Source organism: Mesoplodon mirus, assembly GCF_964341445.2.
Source record: "Mesoplodon mirus genome assembly, chromosome: 3".
NCBI lineage: Eukaryota > Metazoa > Chordata > Mammalia > Artiodactyla > Ziphiidae > Mesoplodon > Mesoplodon mirus.
The window spans coordinates 160,237,735-160,257,219 of NC_138978.1; the positions used below are offsets into that span (position 1 = coordinate 160,237,735).

Genomic DNA, 19,485 nt, shown 5'->3' on the forward strand with positions numbered 1-19,485 from the left:
TTTGTCTGGGAAGATCCCACACGCCGCGGAGCAGCTAAGCCCATGCGCCACAACTCCTGAGCCTGCGCTCTAGAGTCCACAAGCACAACTACTGAAGCCCGCACGCCTAGAGCCCATGCTCCGCAACAAGAGAAGCCACCGCAATAAGAAGCCCGTGCACCGCAACGAAAAGTAGCCCCCGCTCGCCACAACTAGAGAAAAGCCCACGAAGCAATGAAGACCCAACACAGCCAAAAAAAAAAAAAAAAATCTCAATCTCACTAAATTCTACAGTGGCTTACTAAAAATTAATCTAATCAGGGATTTAAAAAAATGTCCAGGGAATAAAATTTAAGGTTCAACCAAGCAATAGAATTTTGAAGGCAATAACTGCTTAATCTATATATCTATATATCTGTATCTATATACATATATATAAATATAAAACTGAATCACTGCTGTACACCAGAAACTAACACAACACTGTACATCAACTATACTTCAATTTTTAAAAAAAGACCCCTAATAAATGCATTTCTTTGTTTTACAGTCTGCTTCTTTTTCTCAGATGACCAACTCTATACCCCTTAAACAACTCTTCTTTCCCACTCCTCCTAGTCCCTAGTGGGACTAACTCTAATTCTGTTTTTATGAATTTGACTACTTTAGATACCTCATAGTGTAAGAATAATAATATAGTATTTGTCTTTTAGTGACTGGCTTACTTCACTTAACATAATGTTCTCAAGGAGGTTCACCCCTATTGTAGCATGTGACAAGACGGACTTGCTTCCTTTTTAAGGCTGAATAACATTCCATTGTATGTATATACCACCTTTTCTTTATCCATTCATCTGTCCATGGGTATTTGGGTTGCTTCGACCTCATGAACATTGCTGCTATAAACATGGGTGAGGATAATCTTTTTCTGTTTAAGTTTTCTCTTCCATTCTCCAGGCAGCAATTCTCAGTTTTTACCACTTCTCATTTCTGAACCCCATTTCCATCTCCTTTATGCCCAGCAGATGGCCTTGCCTTTTACTTCCTAGAGAAAACTTAGGTTGGCTCAAGTTCTGTTCCTTACCCACAAACTAGGTAGCTCTATACCCATCCTTACTTTGCCCAAAAGAAGGGGTGCCTCTGTCTCCTATTCAACGCTCTGCTACAGCAGTTATCACCTTGGGCTACTCTCTTTATGGCTCTGTGTCGGCTTCCCTGCAGTCCTACACCTTATACTCTCCAGCATCTAATATTTAGCAAAAATGATATTGATTTTAATTCCAGCATAAAGATGGAGGCCCCTCAAGTGGTCTGTCCCAGACGGACCCACATACATACCAGTTCTTGTGACTCCTTCAAGCTCAGTGCTCCCACATGAATTACTATCTGATCCAATCTGCAAAAGAGAAAACACTGTTGCATCACTTGAAGTTTATAGTAACACGGAAGAGCTGTGCTACCTTGGTTTGTGCTGGTTTTAGCAATTAGCTAATATCTGACTAATCTCAATCTCAAGACTACTGAATTCTACAGCGGTATACTTAAAATTAATCTAATCAGGGATTTTAAAAAAATGTCCAGGGAATAAAATTTAAGGTTCAACTAAGCAATAGGATTTTTTTAACATATTTATTGGAGTATAATTGCTTTACAATGTTGTGTTAGTTTCTGCTATATATAAGCAATAGGATTTTGAAAGCAATAACTGATTAATCAATACTCAAGTACCATATTTTGACTATGCATTGTTAGAGATGCTGCATTTGATGGTGACAATGTGCATGGAAATAGGTGTAAAGCTGAGATATTTTTGGTTGGAGATAAAAATAAAGAGGTTCCTCAAAGAGTACAACCAGGAACCAGCCATACGAGAAAGGAATTCACTGTGAAAAGTTTTTTCCTATCTTGTATGTTCTCAGAATTTGGCCATGAGTGAGGTTTTCTCTGAGACCTCAGTGTTCATCTTTGGAGGTGCTCCATGGGGCCCCGTGGGAAGAGGCCACACTTAGACTGGTCTTCTGAGGGTAGGATCAATAAAACTCAGCTGTGAATGCAGTCATGCTGGGGAGTCTTCCAGGGACTCGGAGTGACACACATGCTGCCCTCATGGGATGGAGACACCACATCCCTGTTAAGGCCCAAGCATTGAGTCCTCCTGTGATTCTTGACTTGTTCTGTCTTCGGTAAAATGGGACCTAGCTGGGAAGTGCTATGATCAGGTCTGCATTTGTTAAGGATAACAGAAGACTTCTGAAAGGAGAAAAGATGGCTGGCTGGTCTGCTTTACCCTCACCAGCAGCTTTATTGCATGACCTCCTTAAACCTTTCTCTACCCTTATCTCCTGGCTTAGGTTAAAACAATCATGCATTCCCTCCTCCTCTCCACCCAGCTGCTGGGTCTGTGGCTTTAGCACAAACTTGTGATTTCCCAATTCAGGAGGACAAGGCTCCCAAAAGCCTTCTGGTCCCCATGACTTACTTCCCTTTCTAAGTCACTGCAGCGGCTGCTCCAAATCTTGACTCTTCTCAAGCTCTAAATTCCACCCAAACCCTTGTTCTTGGCAGATGTCCTCGCTTCCAAGACACCAAAGATAAAGATTCTTCCACACACAGACTCCCTCCCTTCTCCTCCTCCTCACCTCTGCGTTTAGCTGTGTTACCGTCTATGCGTTCCTACCAGCTTCTTAGCTGTCTCCTAAAGCTACTCTGCTTACATTTGGGTTTATTTCAAGCCCCCGTGGAGACCTGCCATCAGAGGCATCAGTTCTCCACTCTCTTTAATCTCTTCTCCAATGGCACTGTCCTTTCAGCATGCAAACGTGCTCATTACTTCCCTGCTTTAAGAGAAAAAAAACTAGCCTTCTTTTAATCTTGCTTCCTCTGCTTTAATCCATGATTCCTTCTTTCTCCTCAGCAGCAGATTTTTTTGTGTGAGAATAAGCTACCCTCACTGGTTCCCCTGCCATGTGTCTGCAGCATTCTAACCTCACTGCAGCTGCTTCTGTGACAATGACCCGACTGGCTCTGCTCTCTCTGAGGTTAGCTGGTCATTTCCTGCTTTCTCAATCCTACTGACTCTCACAGCATCTAATAATTATTATAACAAATGTTATAATGAACACAGCATCCACTGCAAATAGTTACAGTGAATTCTTATATAATACTTAGTACTATATGTGTGGCACTGCTTGAATCCTCACCAACGCCTCATAAGATAGGTACTATTAGTATTCCAGTTTTACAGACAAAGCACAGGGCATTTAAGAGCTGCCTGAGTTCACAGAGTTACTTTGAGGCAGACTCAGGACCCAACTCAGGCAGTCTGGCTCTGCAGGCCCTGCTCTTAATCTCCACGCTCCCCCGATGCTCTCTGAAGCACCCTTCCTTCCACCACAGGATCTGCTCTTCACCTCCCTCTGACCCTTCTGAGGGTTTTCTGTCTGCGCCCACTTCATTATCCCTCCCGATTCTGGTGCTTTTCTTTTTCTTTTTCGCGGTACGCGGGCCTCTCACTGTTGTGGCCTCTCCCGTTGCGGAGCACAGGCTCCGGACGCGCAGGCTCAGCGGCCATGGCTCACGGGCCCAGCTGCTCTGCGGCATGTGGGATCCTCCCGGACTGGGGCACGAATCCGTGTCCCCTGCATCGGCAGGCGGACTCTCAACCACTGCGCCACCAGGGAGGCCCTTCTGGTGCTTTTCTTGACGTTTACCCTTATCCTTCTTCTTTCCTCACTCTTGTCTGTGGTCTTTAAACTTTTGGGGCCCAGAATCTGACTGAAAATGAGCTGAAAACTGAAGATCACCAGAAAGTGCATACGTGGACACACATTCACATTTGACATATAATTTCAGAGTATCCAAGTTGCTCTAAAGCCATTTAAGGGTCCCCAAAGTGGGCAGGGGCTTTGCACTGACAACCTCTGCTCCAGGCTCACTTGAGACTTACCTCCAATCTTTGCCTCCACCTAAGGCACCGTCAGTCACCCTTCTCTGATCCCTGTTTACACTATTTATCAGAAGGATCAGTGCTAGTTTTCATGGTCTGACATCTCCATTGGATGGTAAGCAACCTGAGGGCAGAGATCCTGTTTTATATCTCCAGTGCCAGCACAGTGCATAACACACAATGCATAACAGTGCAGAACAGGCCACAAATCAAGCCTGGTTAATTGCCATGCTTATTGAATTGATGCTGTCCTATTTGTTTCACCGTGGCACAAATTGAGTGTTATAACCAAATACATTAACTCATTGAAGTTTAGAGGATGCAGAAAGCTCCCTAAGACTACAAGAGGAAGCACCACAGAAAACACGCTGAGTCACATGCAGAGAGAACTGTAAGGAAGCAACAGGCTGATATAACCACCAGGACCCACCCTGAGAAGGGAAGGAGTATGAGCTGCTCAGCGGAAGGGCTAGGAGCTCAGCAGCCAGTCACCAGGGCCCTGCTCCACACCCCTTCAGGCCAAGGACAGGGAACCGGAGGGACTGGCCTGGTAGATAAAACAAGAGGCAGTTTCCAGTTTCCCGATGGGATCTCTGAGAGCCGGGTGTGTCTGGCTGCCCTTCCACACGGAAAGGAAGGGCCCTCCTCTGCCTCAGCTCCTCGTCCCACAAGCTGACCTCAGGCCTGATTTTTGGTCGGAGAGCAGGGAGTCTGTGTCATCTGGGGTATAGCTGTGGTCTACGCGGCTCTTGCAGATGCATGTGTTTATCTTGATGGAGCCACTCACTTGTTCCTCCCTTCTGTCACCCACTCCTCCGCGACCCGGCAGCGCTCTGAGATGCTCAGGGACAGGCCTTCTCCTGTCGTGCCATTCACTGTTCCAAACAGAGAGTCAGTCAGTGGGACCAACCGATACCTTTTGTTCTTCCAGCACCAACGGTGGCAGTGCAGGGGCAGAAATCCCTGCTCAAGAGGAAGGGACACGGAGAAACACCAGAGGACGGAATCTGGGTGGGTGGGGTGATGCCATGTTTCCATTTCCACCTCAGACTCAGCCTTTTTTCCATCCTCGCCTTGTCAAAAGGAGTGGGAAGGTTAAGTATGACTTGTAATTTACAAATATCATTGGTTTCAGGGATAGAGAGTATTTTAAATGCAGACAGAGGTAACTGCCCGTGTTTCAGGCAAATCTCCGAGCACGCCAGGCAGTTCTATATTTGGGCTTCAATGGCAGGAAAACCAACACCATTCAGTACTGGGATGTCAAGGTGGTCATAGGCGGCAGTTACTTATGAAGACAATGGTGTGTACTACAGATCTAAAACGACCTCTATAGACCTGGGTCCCTGGACTCTTTAATCAATAGAAATTGATAAGAGGCCAGATGAGAATTCAGGCAAGGCTTTACTGAGGCCCCTGCTGCAGCATGAGGGAGGGAGAACAAGAAAGAGGTGTCCTTGCTCGCTCCCCAAGGTGGCGAGCTGGTTCCTTAAAAGGTGTAACGACAGGGGCGGGTCCGTGGGTTGGGCAGGAGGCGTAGCTTAGGTGGTCTACCCACCCCCTCGGTGCTGCTGAGTGCAGGGATCGTGTGCGGTACCCTGCATGCTCCCAGTACCTTAGAAGAGGCAGTTGGCTTGTGGCCTTTTTGAATCTTATTGTTCATAACTGCCCCCACTGATCATGTGTGTAGTGATTTTTACTCCCTAATAGTTTCTTTGTAGTCTGTTGCTCTCAGAGATGTTTGTCCAGGTGTAAGCACTCCGGTAAAGGGTCCCAGGTCCCAGCCTATCTCAGGGACACTACCAAATTATACAATCTCTTGATCATCTTTTAGGTCCAAAATTGATGAGACTAAAAATCCACAAATTTTACATGGCTTAGCCAGGCTCAACCATAACCTGTGACACAATAACACTGTGACCTCCTAGCTAGTAATCTGGTGACAGCTACTTCCTAAGGACTGAGCTAGAGATATGTAGAGAGACATATATCTCTAAAGGTGACTTACCAAAGATATTCTTCACTCCCTGTTCTTCTACAAGATAATCCACATACCGACCAATGACTGAGAAGTTGATTTCTCTGAAAGACATAAAGAAAAAAAATTAGAAAAAGAATGTGTATTTATTCTTTTCTAGATTATTCATCCCCACAATTATAAACTGCTCTCTCTTGTTAATAGTTATTCAAATCCATCTAACCAGTCTGAAATTCTTAGCCTGCTCTGAATAATGCTTGGGCTTTTTTCTTCCCTTGAGTCTGGTGGTTTCTCTACTCAGCCATATGTGCCTCGCTTATGTGAGAAAAGCACTATTAGTTATCCACAAAGGTTTTATGTTTAAACTTCACCACAAGTAATACTTAAAAAGTAGTTAATAATCTTTTGCCCTTTGGGGGTGGAGTGATGGTTGGGGGCATGGTTAAACGAGAACTTAACATTTTCCATGTGGCGAGAAGCAATCATTTCTTAGGCTTACAAAGTAAGAAAATTCAAACTTAGTAATTTAAGAGTTTTAGCACTTAATATTTGTCACAATAAATGAAGGCTTAAAGCCATTTATATGTGTTAGTGTTAAACTGAAGAGGGATAATAGTTGAAAAGGAACTTTGTCATCACTTTGCCTTTCAAAGTGTTATCTGAGGAACAGCAGTATCAGCAACTGGGGGAATTTGTTGGAAATGAAGAGTCCCAGGCTGCACACAGTTCTCCTGGTCAGAATCTGCACTGTAACAAGATATCCACGTGATCTGCATGCACTGTGCCGTTTGAAGAGTACTGACCTTGCAAAAACCTGATGCTTAAAATCATATTGAGTTTAAAAATCTAGAAACTGACTCACAGACAGATCAGATAAAGTGACCTGTTCTCAATCAAAATACAGGTGGGAGGACTTCCCTGGTGACGCTGTGGTTAAGAATCCGCCTGCCAATGCAGGGGACACAGGTTCGATCCCTGGTCCAGGAAGATCCCACATGCCGCGAAGCCACTAAGTCCGTGTGCCGCAACTACTGAGCCTGCGCTCTAGAGCCCGCGAGCCACAACTACTGAAACCCACGAGCCACAACTACTGAAGCCCGCGTGCCTAGAGCCCGTGCTCTACAAGAGAAGCCACCGCAATGAGAAGCCCGTGCACTGCAACGAAGAGCAGCCCCCGCTCGCCGCAACTAGAGAAAGCCCGTGCGCAGCAATGAAGACTCAATGCAGCCAAAAATAAATAAATTTTTAAAAAAATTTATAAAAAAAAATACAGGTGGGGAGGATGGAGGATGGAGAAGGAAAATACAAAGGAAAATGGTGGGGCAAGTGTGTGTTAAATGTTGCAGAATGCATGGTTGCCAAGAACACTCAGTACTAGTTGGCTAGTACTTTTGCCTTTTAGTCAGCGGGACCAGAGAATCCTAATGTAATTTTAACCTTAATAACATTCTTTTCATCTTAACTTACTGTATTCCTTAAAAAACAAAATGGAACCAAAATATCTGATGCATATAGAAAAAACAAAGACATCAAAGTGTATACGTCAAAGGGAACAGGAACAACAGAGATAAAAACAAAGAATGGATAGGCAACCACTGCCCACAACACTCAAAAGACAACTAGTCCAAGCTGCCACTTGGGAAAAGGTAGGTTTTAATGTAGTTAAAAGGCCTGCAAGGGGCTTCCTTGGTGGCGCAGTGGTTGAGAGTCCGCCTGCTGATGCAGGGGACGCGGGTTCGTGCCCCGTTCCGGGAAGATCCCACATGCCGCGGAGCAGCTGGGCCCGTGAGCCATGGCCGCTGAGCCTGCGCGCCCGGAGCCTGTGCTCCGCAACGGGAGAGGCCACAACAGTGAGAGGCCCGCGTACCGCCAAAAAAAAAAAAAAAAAAAAAAAAGGCCTGCAAGGGGAACAAACTCTCTCCATAATGGCTCATGCCTGAAATATCATAACACTGCCCCTCCCTGTTCCACTTGCTCAAATGCCAAATCTTTGCTTATCAGTCTCACTGAGCAAGACTCCAAGATGGGGGAGTTAGCTGCCTAGACAATCCATCTCAGGACCTTCCTTTAGGTCAGCTTGAGCTGCTCAACTTCTTGAAATCTCTCTGCCTCAGATATTTCTGACCACTTGGAACCACACCTTCACACCACACTAGCCCCTTGCTGCTTCCATCTGCTCTTCCCCACTTGGGACAAGCCCTGACATGCAGGAACAATTAGCTGGGGCTTTGTTTGTGTGACACTAACTTTGGTTTTGACCAGTGATGTCCATCTACTCATGCAAGTAACTTCCCAATCACAGATTGGAAACTGGAAATAAAGCCTCTGGGCAATAGCTTGTGTTGGAGTCACAGATTCAAACAAAGTGGCTCCTGCACACTTTCACTGAAGTCTTGACACCTCCCCAGTCCCACCCTGCCCACATACTCAGACACTGAGAGCAGGCCTGGCCTCTTCAGCAAGGAGGAGCCTGCAGAGCTCCAGATGATTGAGGCCTGGTAGGCACTGTACTCACTTTGATGTGCTTTCTTTTGGTTTAATCTAATGTTTTCTTATTTGGAAAGGGAAGCTAGAGAGATTGTTTCCATTTCCAGAAGTCCTTAAGGAAGAAATTTAGTCTTTTAGGGTGCATGTGTGTATCCCCAAAGTGGACTCTAAACTCAGCAAGGACCCCCACTACCAAGTGGCCCTCTATCGGCCAGTCCAGCACAAGTGCTCAGCACTGCACCTGGCTTCAATTAAAGGCTCAATCATTATTGCTGTTATTATTCCTCAGTGACAAATTCCTCACACCCTCAGCAAAGTTCATATCTCTGTTATCATGAACAACACTTTGTAAATTGTTTATGCCCACCCTCCAGTCTGGAGCAAGAACTTCCTGAAGGCAAGAGCTGTGCCTTTTATACCTTACAATCTCTCATCTGCACCTGGCACAGCACAGACACTCAACAAAGGCTAGTGAAGGAGCCGTGATGCAGGATTTTACAATGATGATGAAACACCCATAATCTCTGCTTTAAAAGCAGGTTATCTCCTCACTTGCAGGATGTGTTTACATTTCACTACCATATTAACTGAGCAAAGAAAATAGCATATATAAATAACTAAAATATTGAGAAAAATACAACAAAGGCTGTGATTGGTTAGAAAGTATAGAGGTTTCAGCAGGGGACTGATAATTCCACTTAGGGAGGCTGGGAAGGAGATTTCAAGGACAAAGTGGATTTGGAATAAATAGGGTGAAATCCTATGATCCTCTTTCCCTCTGACTGTATTGAGAGCTGCTATTTGTCTGGCCCTACTCTGGTGTCCTCCTTCTAGAGAGCTGGCCACACCCTCAGGCAGATCTAGGCCAGCACGTGAACCCTCCAGCTCCTTCTCCTTCCTCAGAGAACTCCACGCTATTTTAAGGCATCAGTGTAGCAGTGCTTTTGTCTACACTCACCCCCTCTCCCCCACTCCTTTAGGCCTTGCTGATGACAGCTATGATAATTCCACTCAGGTTAGGGGTGCTAATGGGTGATACATCATCTATTCCTTCAAGAAAGCAGTTTGCTTTTTCTTATAAAATGCCCCTAGCCTATAGGAGTGACACTAATGGTGGAATTCTGGGGCAGTGGCAGAGCCCCCCACAATGTCCTTGGACTTATGGCCTTTTGGAACTACCATATCTCCTTAGAGAGATCAGAGGTTGAAAAGGGATGGCTCCTAAATGTGTTTTGTTTGACTTTCACAACGGTAACATTTCTTTTCATGTTAAAAAAAAAACAAACCTTTGTTTGAAAAGCCAGACAAGGGAAATGCAAATCAAAACCACAATGAGATATCGCCTCACACCTGTCAGAATGGCTATCATCAATAAGAACACAAATGTTGGCAGGGATATGGAGAAAAATCCAGTGTACCCTTGTACACTGTTGGTGGGAATGTAAATTTGTGCATCCACTATGGAAAACAGTATGGGGGTTTCTCAAAAAAACTAAAAATAGAACTACCATATGACCTAGCAATTCCACTCCTGGGTATATACCTGAAAAAGACAAAAACTAACTTGAAAACATACATGCCCCGCAATGTTCATAGCAGCATTATTTACAATTGCCAAGATGCGGAAGCAACCTGTGTCCATTAACAGATGAATGGATAAAGAAGATGTGGTATATATACAATGGAATACCACTCAGCCATAAAAAAGAACGAAATGTTGCCATTTGCAGCAACACAGATGGACTTGGAGGGCATTACGCTAAGTGAAATAAGTCAGGCAGAGAAAGACAAATACTGTATGATAGCACTTACATGTGGAATCTAAAATATATAACAAACTAGTGAATATAACCAAAAAAAAAAAAGAATACTGGTTACCGGTTGGAAGAGGGAAGGGGAGAGGGGCAATTTAGGGTTAGGGGGTTAAGAGGTACAAACTATTAGGTATAAAATAAGCTATAAGGATACATTGTACAACAAGGGGAATATAGCCAATATTTTATAATAACTATAAATGGAGTATACCCTTTAAAAACGGAATCACAGAAGATTGTGAAGATTCCCATGGTGAAGTCAAGGGCATTTGAGGGAGAAAACACAACTTTTTTCTAAACAGTTTTGGCCAATCTGAAATGGACTTTCTGTTCTAACGACTGTGAATGTACTCAAAGGAAAGTGATTTCTTGAAACAACTAAGGAAAGCAAAAGTCTTTCACTCTAGTGTAGAAAAAGATGAGTTGGGATGGGTAGAGATAGACCTTCCTTTCCAGCTATGTGTTAGTCTTTAGGATCTTGGTTTCATCAACTGCAAAAATAGAGATAACAGCTCTCTCTCACTGAGTTGCTGTCAAGATTTAAGTGGAATATGTCCATTGAAATGCCCAGCATGAAGACTGACACAGTCTTTAGCCAGTCAGTATTAGCTTCCTTTCCTCATGAAATAACAAAATTATTCACTCATGAAATAACCAAATTTACCACAAACTGTGCTAGATGCTGAAGATACAAAGATAAATAAGATATGTGCTCAGTCCCCGTGTATGGTCTGGTACCCAATAAATATCTGCATAAGATTAAGCAGCTCATAGCCTGTTGGGAGAGACAGGCATGTAACAAACAGTTATTGTAACAACTATCATAAATAATTGTGATGTAATGTGAAAAGGTAGGCACAGGATACTATGGGACCACAGAGGAAGGACTCTATAATGCTTTCTATGGGAAATGGGGAAGAATCACCGGAGGATGGTTTTGATGGATGAATAGATGTATTCAATTGGAGCAGAGAATGGAGAGGGTGACGGTAGAAAAAGGCAGAGGAAACAATGTGTAAAGGCACAGAGGGAAGAAAGGGGATGAGGTGTTTGGGGAAATAGAAACGTAGCAGGAAAGGTAGACTGTAAAGGACTTCCTATGTCAGCCCAGGCTCCTGGGCTTTAACCTTCAGACCAGTTCATCCCAGACTTTTATGTGCTAAAGAATCATCCAGGGACACCGTTAAAATGCAGGTTCTGGTTCAGTGGTATGTAGCAGTGCCTGAGTTTCTGCATTTCTAGCAAGTTCCTACGTGATGCTGGAGCTAATGGTCCATGGTCTGTACGAGTAGCAAGGCTTGGACAAAAGGGAATTCAGATTCTTAAAGTGTAAATCTAACAAATGATTAGATTTATTTATGAGGACTGGACTACAGTGCGGAGGATAGATTGGAGTTGCAGGTACTCAGGCACTCTTACTTAATGGAGATCACCACAATATCCCTAATAATATTTAACATCAGAGGACTTCAGACTCTTAGCATTTCAATGGGCCTTAGAGATAATGTGGTTGAACTCTGTCTCTTCATAAAATACGAGAGAAATTTACAAGGTGACAAGAGCTCCCCAGGGTCAGACAGCTGGTGGTATCAAAGCTGGGGGTCAAGAACCCAGATACTCTAAAATCTGTTTAACCATGTTTTTGCTGACAACTTCCCCACTCTAGGACATCAACTTATATTCAGAGTTGAATCATTATAATTATGAAGAAAAAATGTTCGGCCATTCTGAATTACGGAGGCCATGGTTTACTCTAAGAGCCAGGTTAGGAAAACTCCTATGATGGCTGGTCACCAGGCAGAATTTCCAGGTGTTAGATTCCATGTGGCTCCTCTTTCTGTCCTGTCTCTTAGAAACATGTCAGAAATGCAGATTCCCTTGTGGGCAAGTGGGTTAATGGCCACCTGCTATTGGTGGGTGCTCCAAACCTGCTTCATACCTATTAGGAATGTTTGGATGGAGCAGAAAGATGGAGAGAAAAGGAAACTAACAAAACTTACATGTCTACTATGTGCCATGTACTGACACACATTTTGATTTAATTTAAATTCTTACAAGGCCCTTATTAAAAAATGCATTTTTATTTTTATTTCACACCTTAGGAAAGTGAGGGTCCTAGAAGAGAAAAGAATTCATGAAGAAAGAGTAAATTGTGTAATGGAGGCAACAGGGCCAGAGGTATTTGGGAAACAGAGAAGGATCCAGAAAAGCAGAGTCATTTTAGTTATATCTAATATGCGTGGGTCCTGGTGTCCCAGGAAAATGGCAGGATAGAGGAAGCACAGTGACACTCCGCAGGTCTCAGATGAACAAACAAGACTTAGAAGAAGCCACTTCTAGGCTAAGAGGGGTCTGATTAAAACGGTTAAAGTAGCATCAACCAGATGTAGTGTTTTGAGCTTGCAAACAGGATCTTACTCCATAACAGGAAGTAAATCCTGTCTGCTCAATCACATGCCTTCTGTTTCATCTGCCCAATAAGTGGCTGACACATTGAGGAGGAGCTGACTTTAGTCTTTCTTAGGGCTTGTGGAAATGGAGAAGCAACAGAAAAAAAAAATTGCTATTAACCATTGAATAATTTACATGCCATCTCAGCAAGAATTTTATTTAGACCGAGTAAAGATGTGATTTTTCAAGAATCTTAGAAACCAGAAGTCTTGAACTCCAGTGATCTCAGGGAAAACTGTGATATGGTCAACTCTGAATGAGAATGGTAAAAGTCATAAGAAATTTCATTTACTTTAAAGGGGTAGGGGTAAGGTTTACAAAATTCAGTAACAGAAAACCAAAAATGTAAAAGCCTTACTTAGATACCTTAAACACCTCATCTTCCGTTTACTTCGTATGCCACAATAGCAATTCAAACTTATTGACCTAAGCACATATTGACCCCGTGCTAAACACTATTATATGGATTATCTCATTTTAATACTCATAACTCCATGATGTAGGTAAGACTACATTTAAGTTTTATAGAGGAAGAAAGGAGAAGCTCAAAGAAGCCAGAATTCTGTTTTGGCAAGCTGACTCCTCTAACAGGTTAAAACACTTAGATCCAGATAGTGGATGAATCCCCAACTTATTAATGGCAATGTCCAGGGGGGAAGTTATATATTGCTCATGGATGCCCGGGGCACATGACCACTAACTGCTAGTACCAGCAAAGGGACCGCCATAATATTCACTGGAAAATGCTTGCTTGGGTAACAATTTCTCAGCAATCATCTGTTGTTACCTCCCTCTTGCAAGCTCCCAAACATTTAACCAATGTTGAAATGTGACTGTAAGACATGCCTAAGGGGGCCATCTGGCAGCTACCTTCCCCACTTTCCTCACGGTAGGACATTTTCATCACGTCCACGGACAGTCTAGAGACAGGATCTAGAAGCCAGAACTTGATATCAAATCCTGTTAAAATGAGATTCTCCTCACCCAACTCCACTGGCCTTATTTGGGAAGGCCAGGGCTCTGCTGAAATGCAAGAATTTGCTCTGTGGGGCTACAGACACTGGGAGGAAGGCAAGCTGCCATTATCTTACCTCGTCTCCTTCTGCACTGTTTGTGATACAGAGACCTCTTCTCTGACTTGGGGTCAGAGACAGTGCAGGGGCAGAAGCTGCAGAGTCTAATCGACTGCTGCTATAGAGACCTTCTGACCATTGGGGTGGAGGGAGATCCCTTTAGTCCCAAACCATAGTTACCCATGCTCAGTCATTGGCGTGATGGTCGCAGCAACAAGACCTTGAAGTTTCTTCTTCGGGGAGGCCATTGAGCTGCTGAAAAAGTCCAGAAAACATACAGCGTAATTGCTCTCCTTCTTCTAGGAATGTCAATTAATGATAAAACTCCGGGGCAAAGTCTGTTCCCACAAAGTTTAGAACTGTGAAAAATGCTTACAAGTATACAAACAGAGCAAATGAGAAGAATGTAAAATGTGACAACTTCATTTTATAGAGGAGGAAACTATATTTTAAAGACAGGAGATTTGGAGACAAGAAGAGAGCAATGTTCTGGGAAAATACCATTGGAAAGGCCTCCTGTTTTATCTATATGGATGACTGAGGCAATCTGAAACCTCAGAGAGCAGGGGTGAATAACAGCAGAAGAAAGAATATGAACCTAACTCAGCGAGGTCAAATATATAAAAAACTACTGATTGCTCAAGTTGAAATATGGTCAGGAGAAAAGAGACATTCTTATCTCTTTCTATATCTTCATACTGTTAAGCAAGAATCTCCCCTAAAATCAGTACTTAAGTCTTAAGGCTTCAGTGTGATCTACAAGACTGTCTTCAGATTTACCTAACTATCCTTTCATATGCTGGTTTTGACCAGTTTTTCCCTGTTTTCCTAGCTCTAGTAAATCGCATCACAAACATTTATTCACCTCTCCCCCACTAGACCAAGCTCCCCCAGGACAGGAAACAGATTTCATTTGCCTTTGTTTTCTCTGCACTGAGTGAGTGCTTTGCTAGCAATCTCGTGCACCATTAAAAAGTGATGAATATATGGGTGATTGAATGAGGTGTTCAGATTGTAGCTTGATGATGACTTCCACAGATGGGGAGATCGCTTCTGGGAGTGAACCTGGCAACACTCATTTGAGGCAAAAGCATCCCTCACCAGCTGGCAGAGAGCGTACCTGTCCACAACCAGCGTAAAAAAAGCCAAGAAGTTGCCCAAAACAGGCAATGAGAGGCAACAGAGCATCCTGGTTAATAGCCTGCATTCCATAGGTAGACTGCCTGGTTCAACCTACACCTCTGCCACTTAACTAGTCATAGAAGAATTGTTATTTTTTGAGCTGTAGGACATGAAAATTCGAAGCCACAAATGCAAAGTCTAACAATTGAAGAAGAAAATAAAATACAATCAGACAGTATTTGGTGACAACTGTACAAAAGATGTTTGGCTTAGAGAAAATACAAGAGAGGGTATATTATAGTTCTGAGGTCACTGGCACATTTAAAAACACAAATGCCCACTAGCAACTTACATCTTACCCACATAATGTAATAATTATGAATTATCTCATTTTGTTTGCTCTTTATAACTGTTAATCTCATCCCCCCAAATAGGAGTATAAACTTCCAGAGTACAGAGATCATTCCTTCTACTTTTTCTGTATCTCCCAAGAGTCCTGGCTCAGGTGAGCCCCTGAAGCTAGAAACAGAGCAGAACAAGGACAAAAACATGAAAGGGTACAGTGTGGCAAAACTTACTGCTTTTGTGAAAGGCCAACGATGATACCTCCCCTGATAAACAGATACAGCCCTGGTGAGGCTTGCTCCTGAAATTAAGCCTAAATCCTTCAAGTAGCTTTGCTCTGTACTGAAGGGCAATAAAGGGGAACCTTAACAGATATATAGGATACTAGGGTTTCTCTGACTTTTCCTAGTTTGAAGATGAGACTAACTCCTGTTGGAAGTTTTGGAAGAGAAAGGTAATCACCTGGCCCATGGGGAAAATGCAAAGCCCATAACACAGGCCCAGTCTACCCCAGAGGAAGGTCTGAGCATCAAATGAGGTTGATGTTGTGCCCGCTGCACATCTTCACTTGGCCTTCCTGCATGCATCTCAACTCGAGAGCCCAAAGCGAACCTGCCACCTGGTCTTCTAAACAATTTCTTCCTTTGCTCCTTACAGTAGAGGGGTTAGAGCACCAGCTCTGGAGTCAGACTTCCTGGGCCTATATCCTGGCTCCATCACTTACCAGCTGGATGACTTTAGGACTGTTATTTAACCTCTCTGTGCTTCAGTTTCCCCTTCTGTAAATGGGGATAACAAGCATCATATTTCACAGGGTTGTTGAGAGAATTAAATTACTTAATTCTTGTAGAGTGATTAACAGCAGTGCCAGGCACATAGTAAGTACAGGTTCAGTCCCCTCCATGAAGTCTTGTCTGCTGACCATAGGACATTAGCAAGTAGCATTCCTTTATCAGCACACTATTTCCTGTCATCTCAGCTCCACTGGTACCCCCCTCCCCAACCCTGGCTACTCTTTTCTATTTAGAGCCTAAGTCATTTCAGTTCCAACTGTTATCTTCTTTCCCTGCAATCCTTCTCTCCTGCCTTACTGCCCCTCTCCTAACTTACCCTTTGTTACCTCTTATCTAGACCAATGGGCACAACTCCATGTCCAAGGGGCCCGTAGGGACTCAAGAAGGTTCAAGTGATAAGAGCCCAGAGAGCTAGGTTCCACATTAAAAGTCTCCTAAATTGAAAAGTACTAGGCTGTACACCCTAGATTTCCATATTCATGTGCTTTTGGCTGCATTTATTTCATATTTAGAGCAGTTACAAGGATATTCTTAGGATGGTCAACAGCTTGGACTGGCAGATAGATAGATAGATAGAGATATCCATATACCTCAAATTAAGTGCACTTAAATACAGTTTGATTGGTTAAAGATATGGGGCCTGGGAATCACTGTCCTAATCCCAACTCTCTTCTTCAACATAGTCAGGATGCCAGAGTAACCTCCCAGTAGCTCAGACATTTCTGATCTTGCTTTTGCCCTGCCGGAAAAAGGCCAATTAACTTCTTCCTAGCTTCCACAGGACAAATACCAAATTCCATGGTCTGGGTCTCTGTACAGATGTCTTCACACCTGAAGTGCACTAGCCCAGTTGGTCCCCACTGCTACCTACCTTGTGCTGGCTTGTCCGGCTCTCCCACCCGGAATGGCAACATCTCCCACTTCAGCTCCTTCAGTACAACCAACTTTCAGAACTCACTTTAAATAAAAACTAGAGAACATTCTCTGATGCCCTAAATGAAAATAACTTCTTACTCTTCAGAATTCCCTCAAACATTTGCTTTTCATTAAAAACTTTACATCAGAGATATTAGCAAGGTAGTTTTGGCTCGTCTAGAGTGTAAGCCAACAGGGGGCAAGAACAGCTTCAAAAATCTGTCTTTGCACAGAGCAATACACTAAGTAAACGAGCAAAGACTGCTGGCTTTGTGAACTGTGAAACTGCTACAGGAAGAGATGGGTTAAAAAATCACAGCCATAACTGAGAATGATCCAGATTTTGTAAATTCGAGTTTTAAATAAAAACTGGGTAACGTTATGCTTTCAAATTCTTCACAGTTTGTATCAAAAACAAATAGAGGGCTTCCCTGGTGGCGCGGTGGTTGAGAGTCCGCCTGCCTATGCAGGGGAGACGGGTTCGTGCCCCAGTCCGGGAGGATCCCACATGCTGCGGAGCGGCTGGGCCCGTGAGCCATGGCCGCTGAGCCTGCGCGTCCGGAGCCTGTGCTCCGCAATGGGAGAGGCCACGGCAGTGAGAGGCCCGCGTACCGCAAAAAACAAAAAACAAACACAAATAGAATGTTCTCCAGCCTAAGGCTTAATGTGAATTTAGAATGTTACTACTGAAACACTTGGGCAGGGCCTATTACTCTCGAAATCTTACACCTTTATCCACAGACAAGAACCCTTAGTGCAAAGAATTCAGATTGCCTAAGTCAAATTCTCTTAAAAGGGAAAAGTTTTTTTAAAAAAATCTCTGGGGAAGGTGGAAGAGGAGGATGCAGCTCTGGGCATGAGGAATCACTCGAGAGAGAGAAATATTAATACTTGGAAAGGAAGAAACAAATAGAGAACCTAAACAAACAAACAAAAATGCAGAAATACAATTTCCCATCAAATGAAGGGACTGTATCACACTTAATCACTAAACTCTCTTCCCCCCAGTGGGTGCCTCTGATCATTTTGAAAAAAGGATCCTTAGGGCCCGGCTCTGTAGTCTGGACAGAATCCAGGGCAGTGGGTCCCACCACCCCGTCCGTACAGACACTCGCCCGGGCCGGGAAGGTGTCGCGTTCACACTTCCTCAGGCTCCATTTCCCAGCTCCCCTGCCTGGCCCTTTGCGTCCGGCCGTCAGCGCCTCGCCCACCGCCGAGTCCAGTGCCCCGGCCCTCTACCCCCGTTCCCTGTCAGTCAGTCTCCACCCGTCCGTCCGTCCATCCGTCAGTCCACGCCTGCGCGCCCGCGCTCACCCACACGCCGCCGGCCCACCTCCACCGCTCCGCGCCGCGCTCCCAAGCGCGCTCTTTATCGCCGGGGCCGCGCACCACGTGCCCACCCCGCCCCCGGGCCTTTGAGCTGTAGCGCCGCCCCGCGCCGCCCCGCGCCCAAAGCGTTAGGCAAAGGTGGAGTTCCTTCTTTCTGCGGGGCAGGGGGCCCGAACGCCGGGGCCTTGAATGAACATGGGCGCGCAGTCCCAGCTTCCTGACAGTTGCGAGCATCTGAACTTGCACTTGGGTGCCCGCAGCGCGTGCTCACCCGCGGCTCGGCTCTGCTGCAGCCCCCCTTCTTCTGCTAGGCCTTTCCGAGCACTTCCGCGTCCTGGGCTCCTTTCCGTATTAACTTTTCTTCTGTCCAGGGCCCTGCAACAATAGGTATTTTGTGGTCCACTTGCAGGAACGTCAAGAGTTTATTTTCTAATATCAAGTTCTGTGTTAATCAGAAACACAGCCATAAACAAGTCCTCAGCTTTCTCTTGCTGATGTGAATTAACCTCAATTTTCCATAAAAGGCAATGGCTGATGCTTGTTTCATTTAGAGAAAAATGAATTTCTCCAAGTGCTTTCTGGTTTGCAAAGTGCTTTTATATCCATTAGGATAATTCTTTCATTGCACACAACACCAGAAATTAATTCATTAATGAATTCATAAAACAGTTCTGTGTGGTGGGTACTATTTTTTTCAATTCATATTTTACAGATGAGGAAGCATTCTCCCATTTTATAGATCAGAAACCGATGTTTAGAGAGTTAAGTGATTTGCCAAAGGCCATAGAGCCAGTGAGTGGTTGAACCGTAGTTTGATTTCAAGTAGTCTGGGAGCTGTTACTGTGAACTGCTATTCTGTTATCCTGTAAAAAAGGAAGGAAGGAAGAAAGAGTCCTAGTTACATCTGTTTGTTTTGTAGTGTTAAAAAGAATATTATATTCCAATGGAACAATGTTAGTATTTTTTTTTAGTCACACTTTAATATATGCAAAATTAAGTATTTCAACACCCAAAAGATATAAGCCATTAGGGTTAATATTGTCAGCCAATAAGCCAGTATTCTGAATATATTTTATATAATATTTTATAAATAAATACATGTTTATATAAATACATAAATGTATATATAAATTTGGTAGTACACAGTAGTTCCTTATTATAATGTGTTAGGATTTGCTAAGAAGCAGATGTTAAAATGGGAGTTGATGTGCAGGAGGTTTTTGGGGAGAGGGAGCAGGAAAAGGCAGGGAGA

The 19,485-nt window shown here is 43.9% G+C and overlaps 1 protein-coding gene across 6 annotated transcripts in view; it reads right to left on the reverse strand.

Annotated features, from left to right (window-relative positions):
- NPL (N-acetylneuraminate pyruvate lyase) overlaps positions 1–18,274 on the reverse strand; it is a 35,415-nt gene extending 17,141 nt beyond the window's left edge. Inside the window, exons 1-5 of one of the 6 annotated variants that reach the window (XM_082615780.1) lie at positions 18,219–18,274; positions 13,909–13,983; positions 5,934–6,007; positions 4,713–4,800; positions 1,318–1,375 (exon numbers count right to left, since the gene is read on the reverse strand). In XM_082615780.1, coding sequence (XP_082471906.1) covers positions 1,318–1,375; positions 4,713–4,800; positions 5,934–6,007; positions 13,909–13,976 — 288 coding nt within the window. In that variant the 5' untranslated portion in view covers positions 13,977–13,983; positions 18,219–18,274. Of the gene's footprint in view, positions 1–1,317; positions 1,376–4,712; positions 4,801–5,933; positions 6,008–13,908; positions 13,984–15,428; positions 15,692–15,919; positions 16,141–16,860; positions 17,606–18,009; positions 18,123–18,218 lie in introns of those variants that run through there. The other 5 variants (XM_082615783.1, XM_082615785.1, XM_082615781.1 and 2 more) reach the window with 5 other exon arrangements.
- Positions 18,275–19,485: the final 1,211 nt, after the last annotated feature.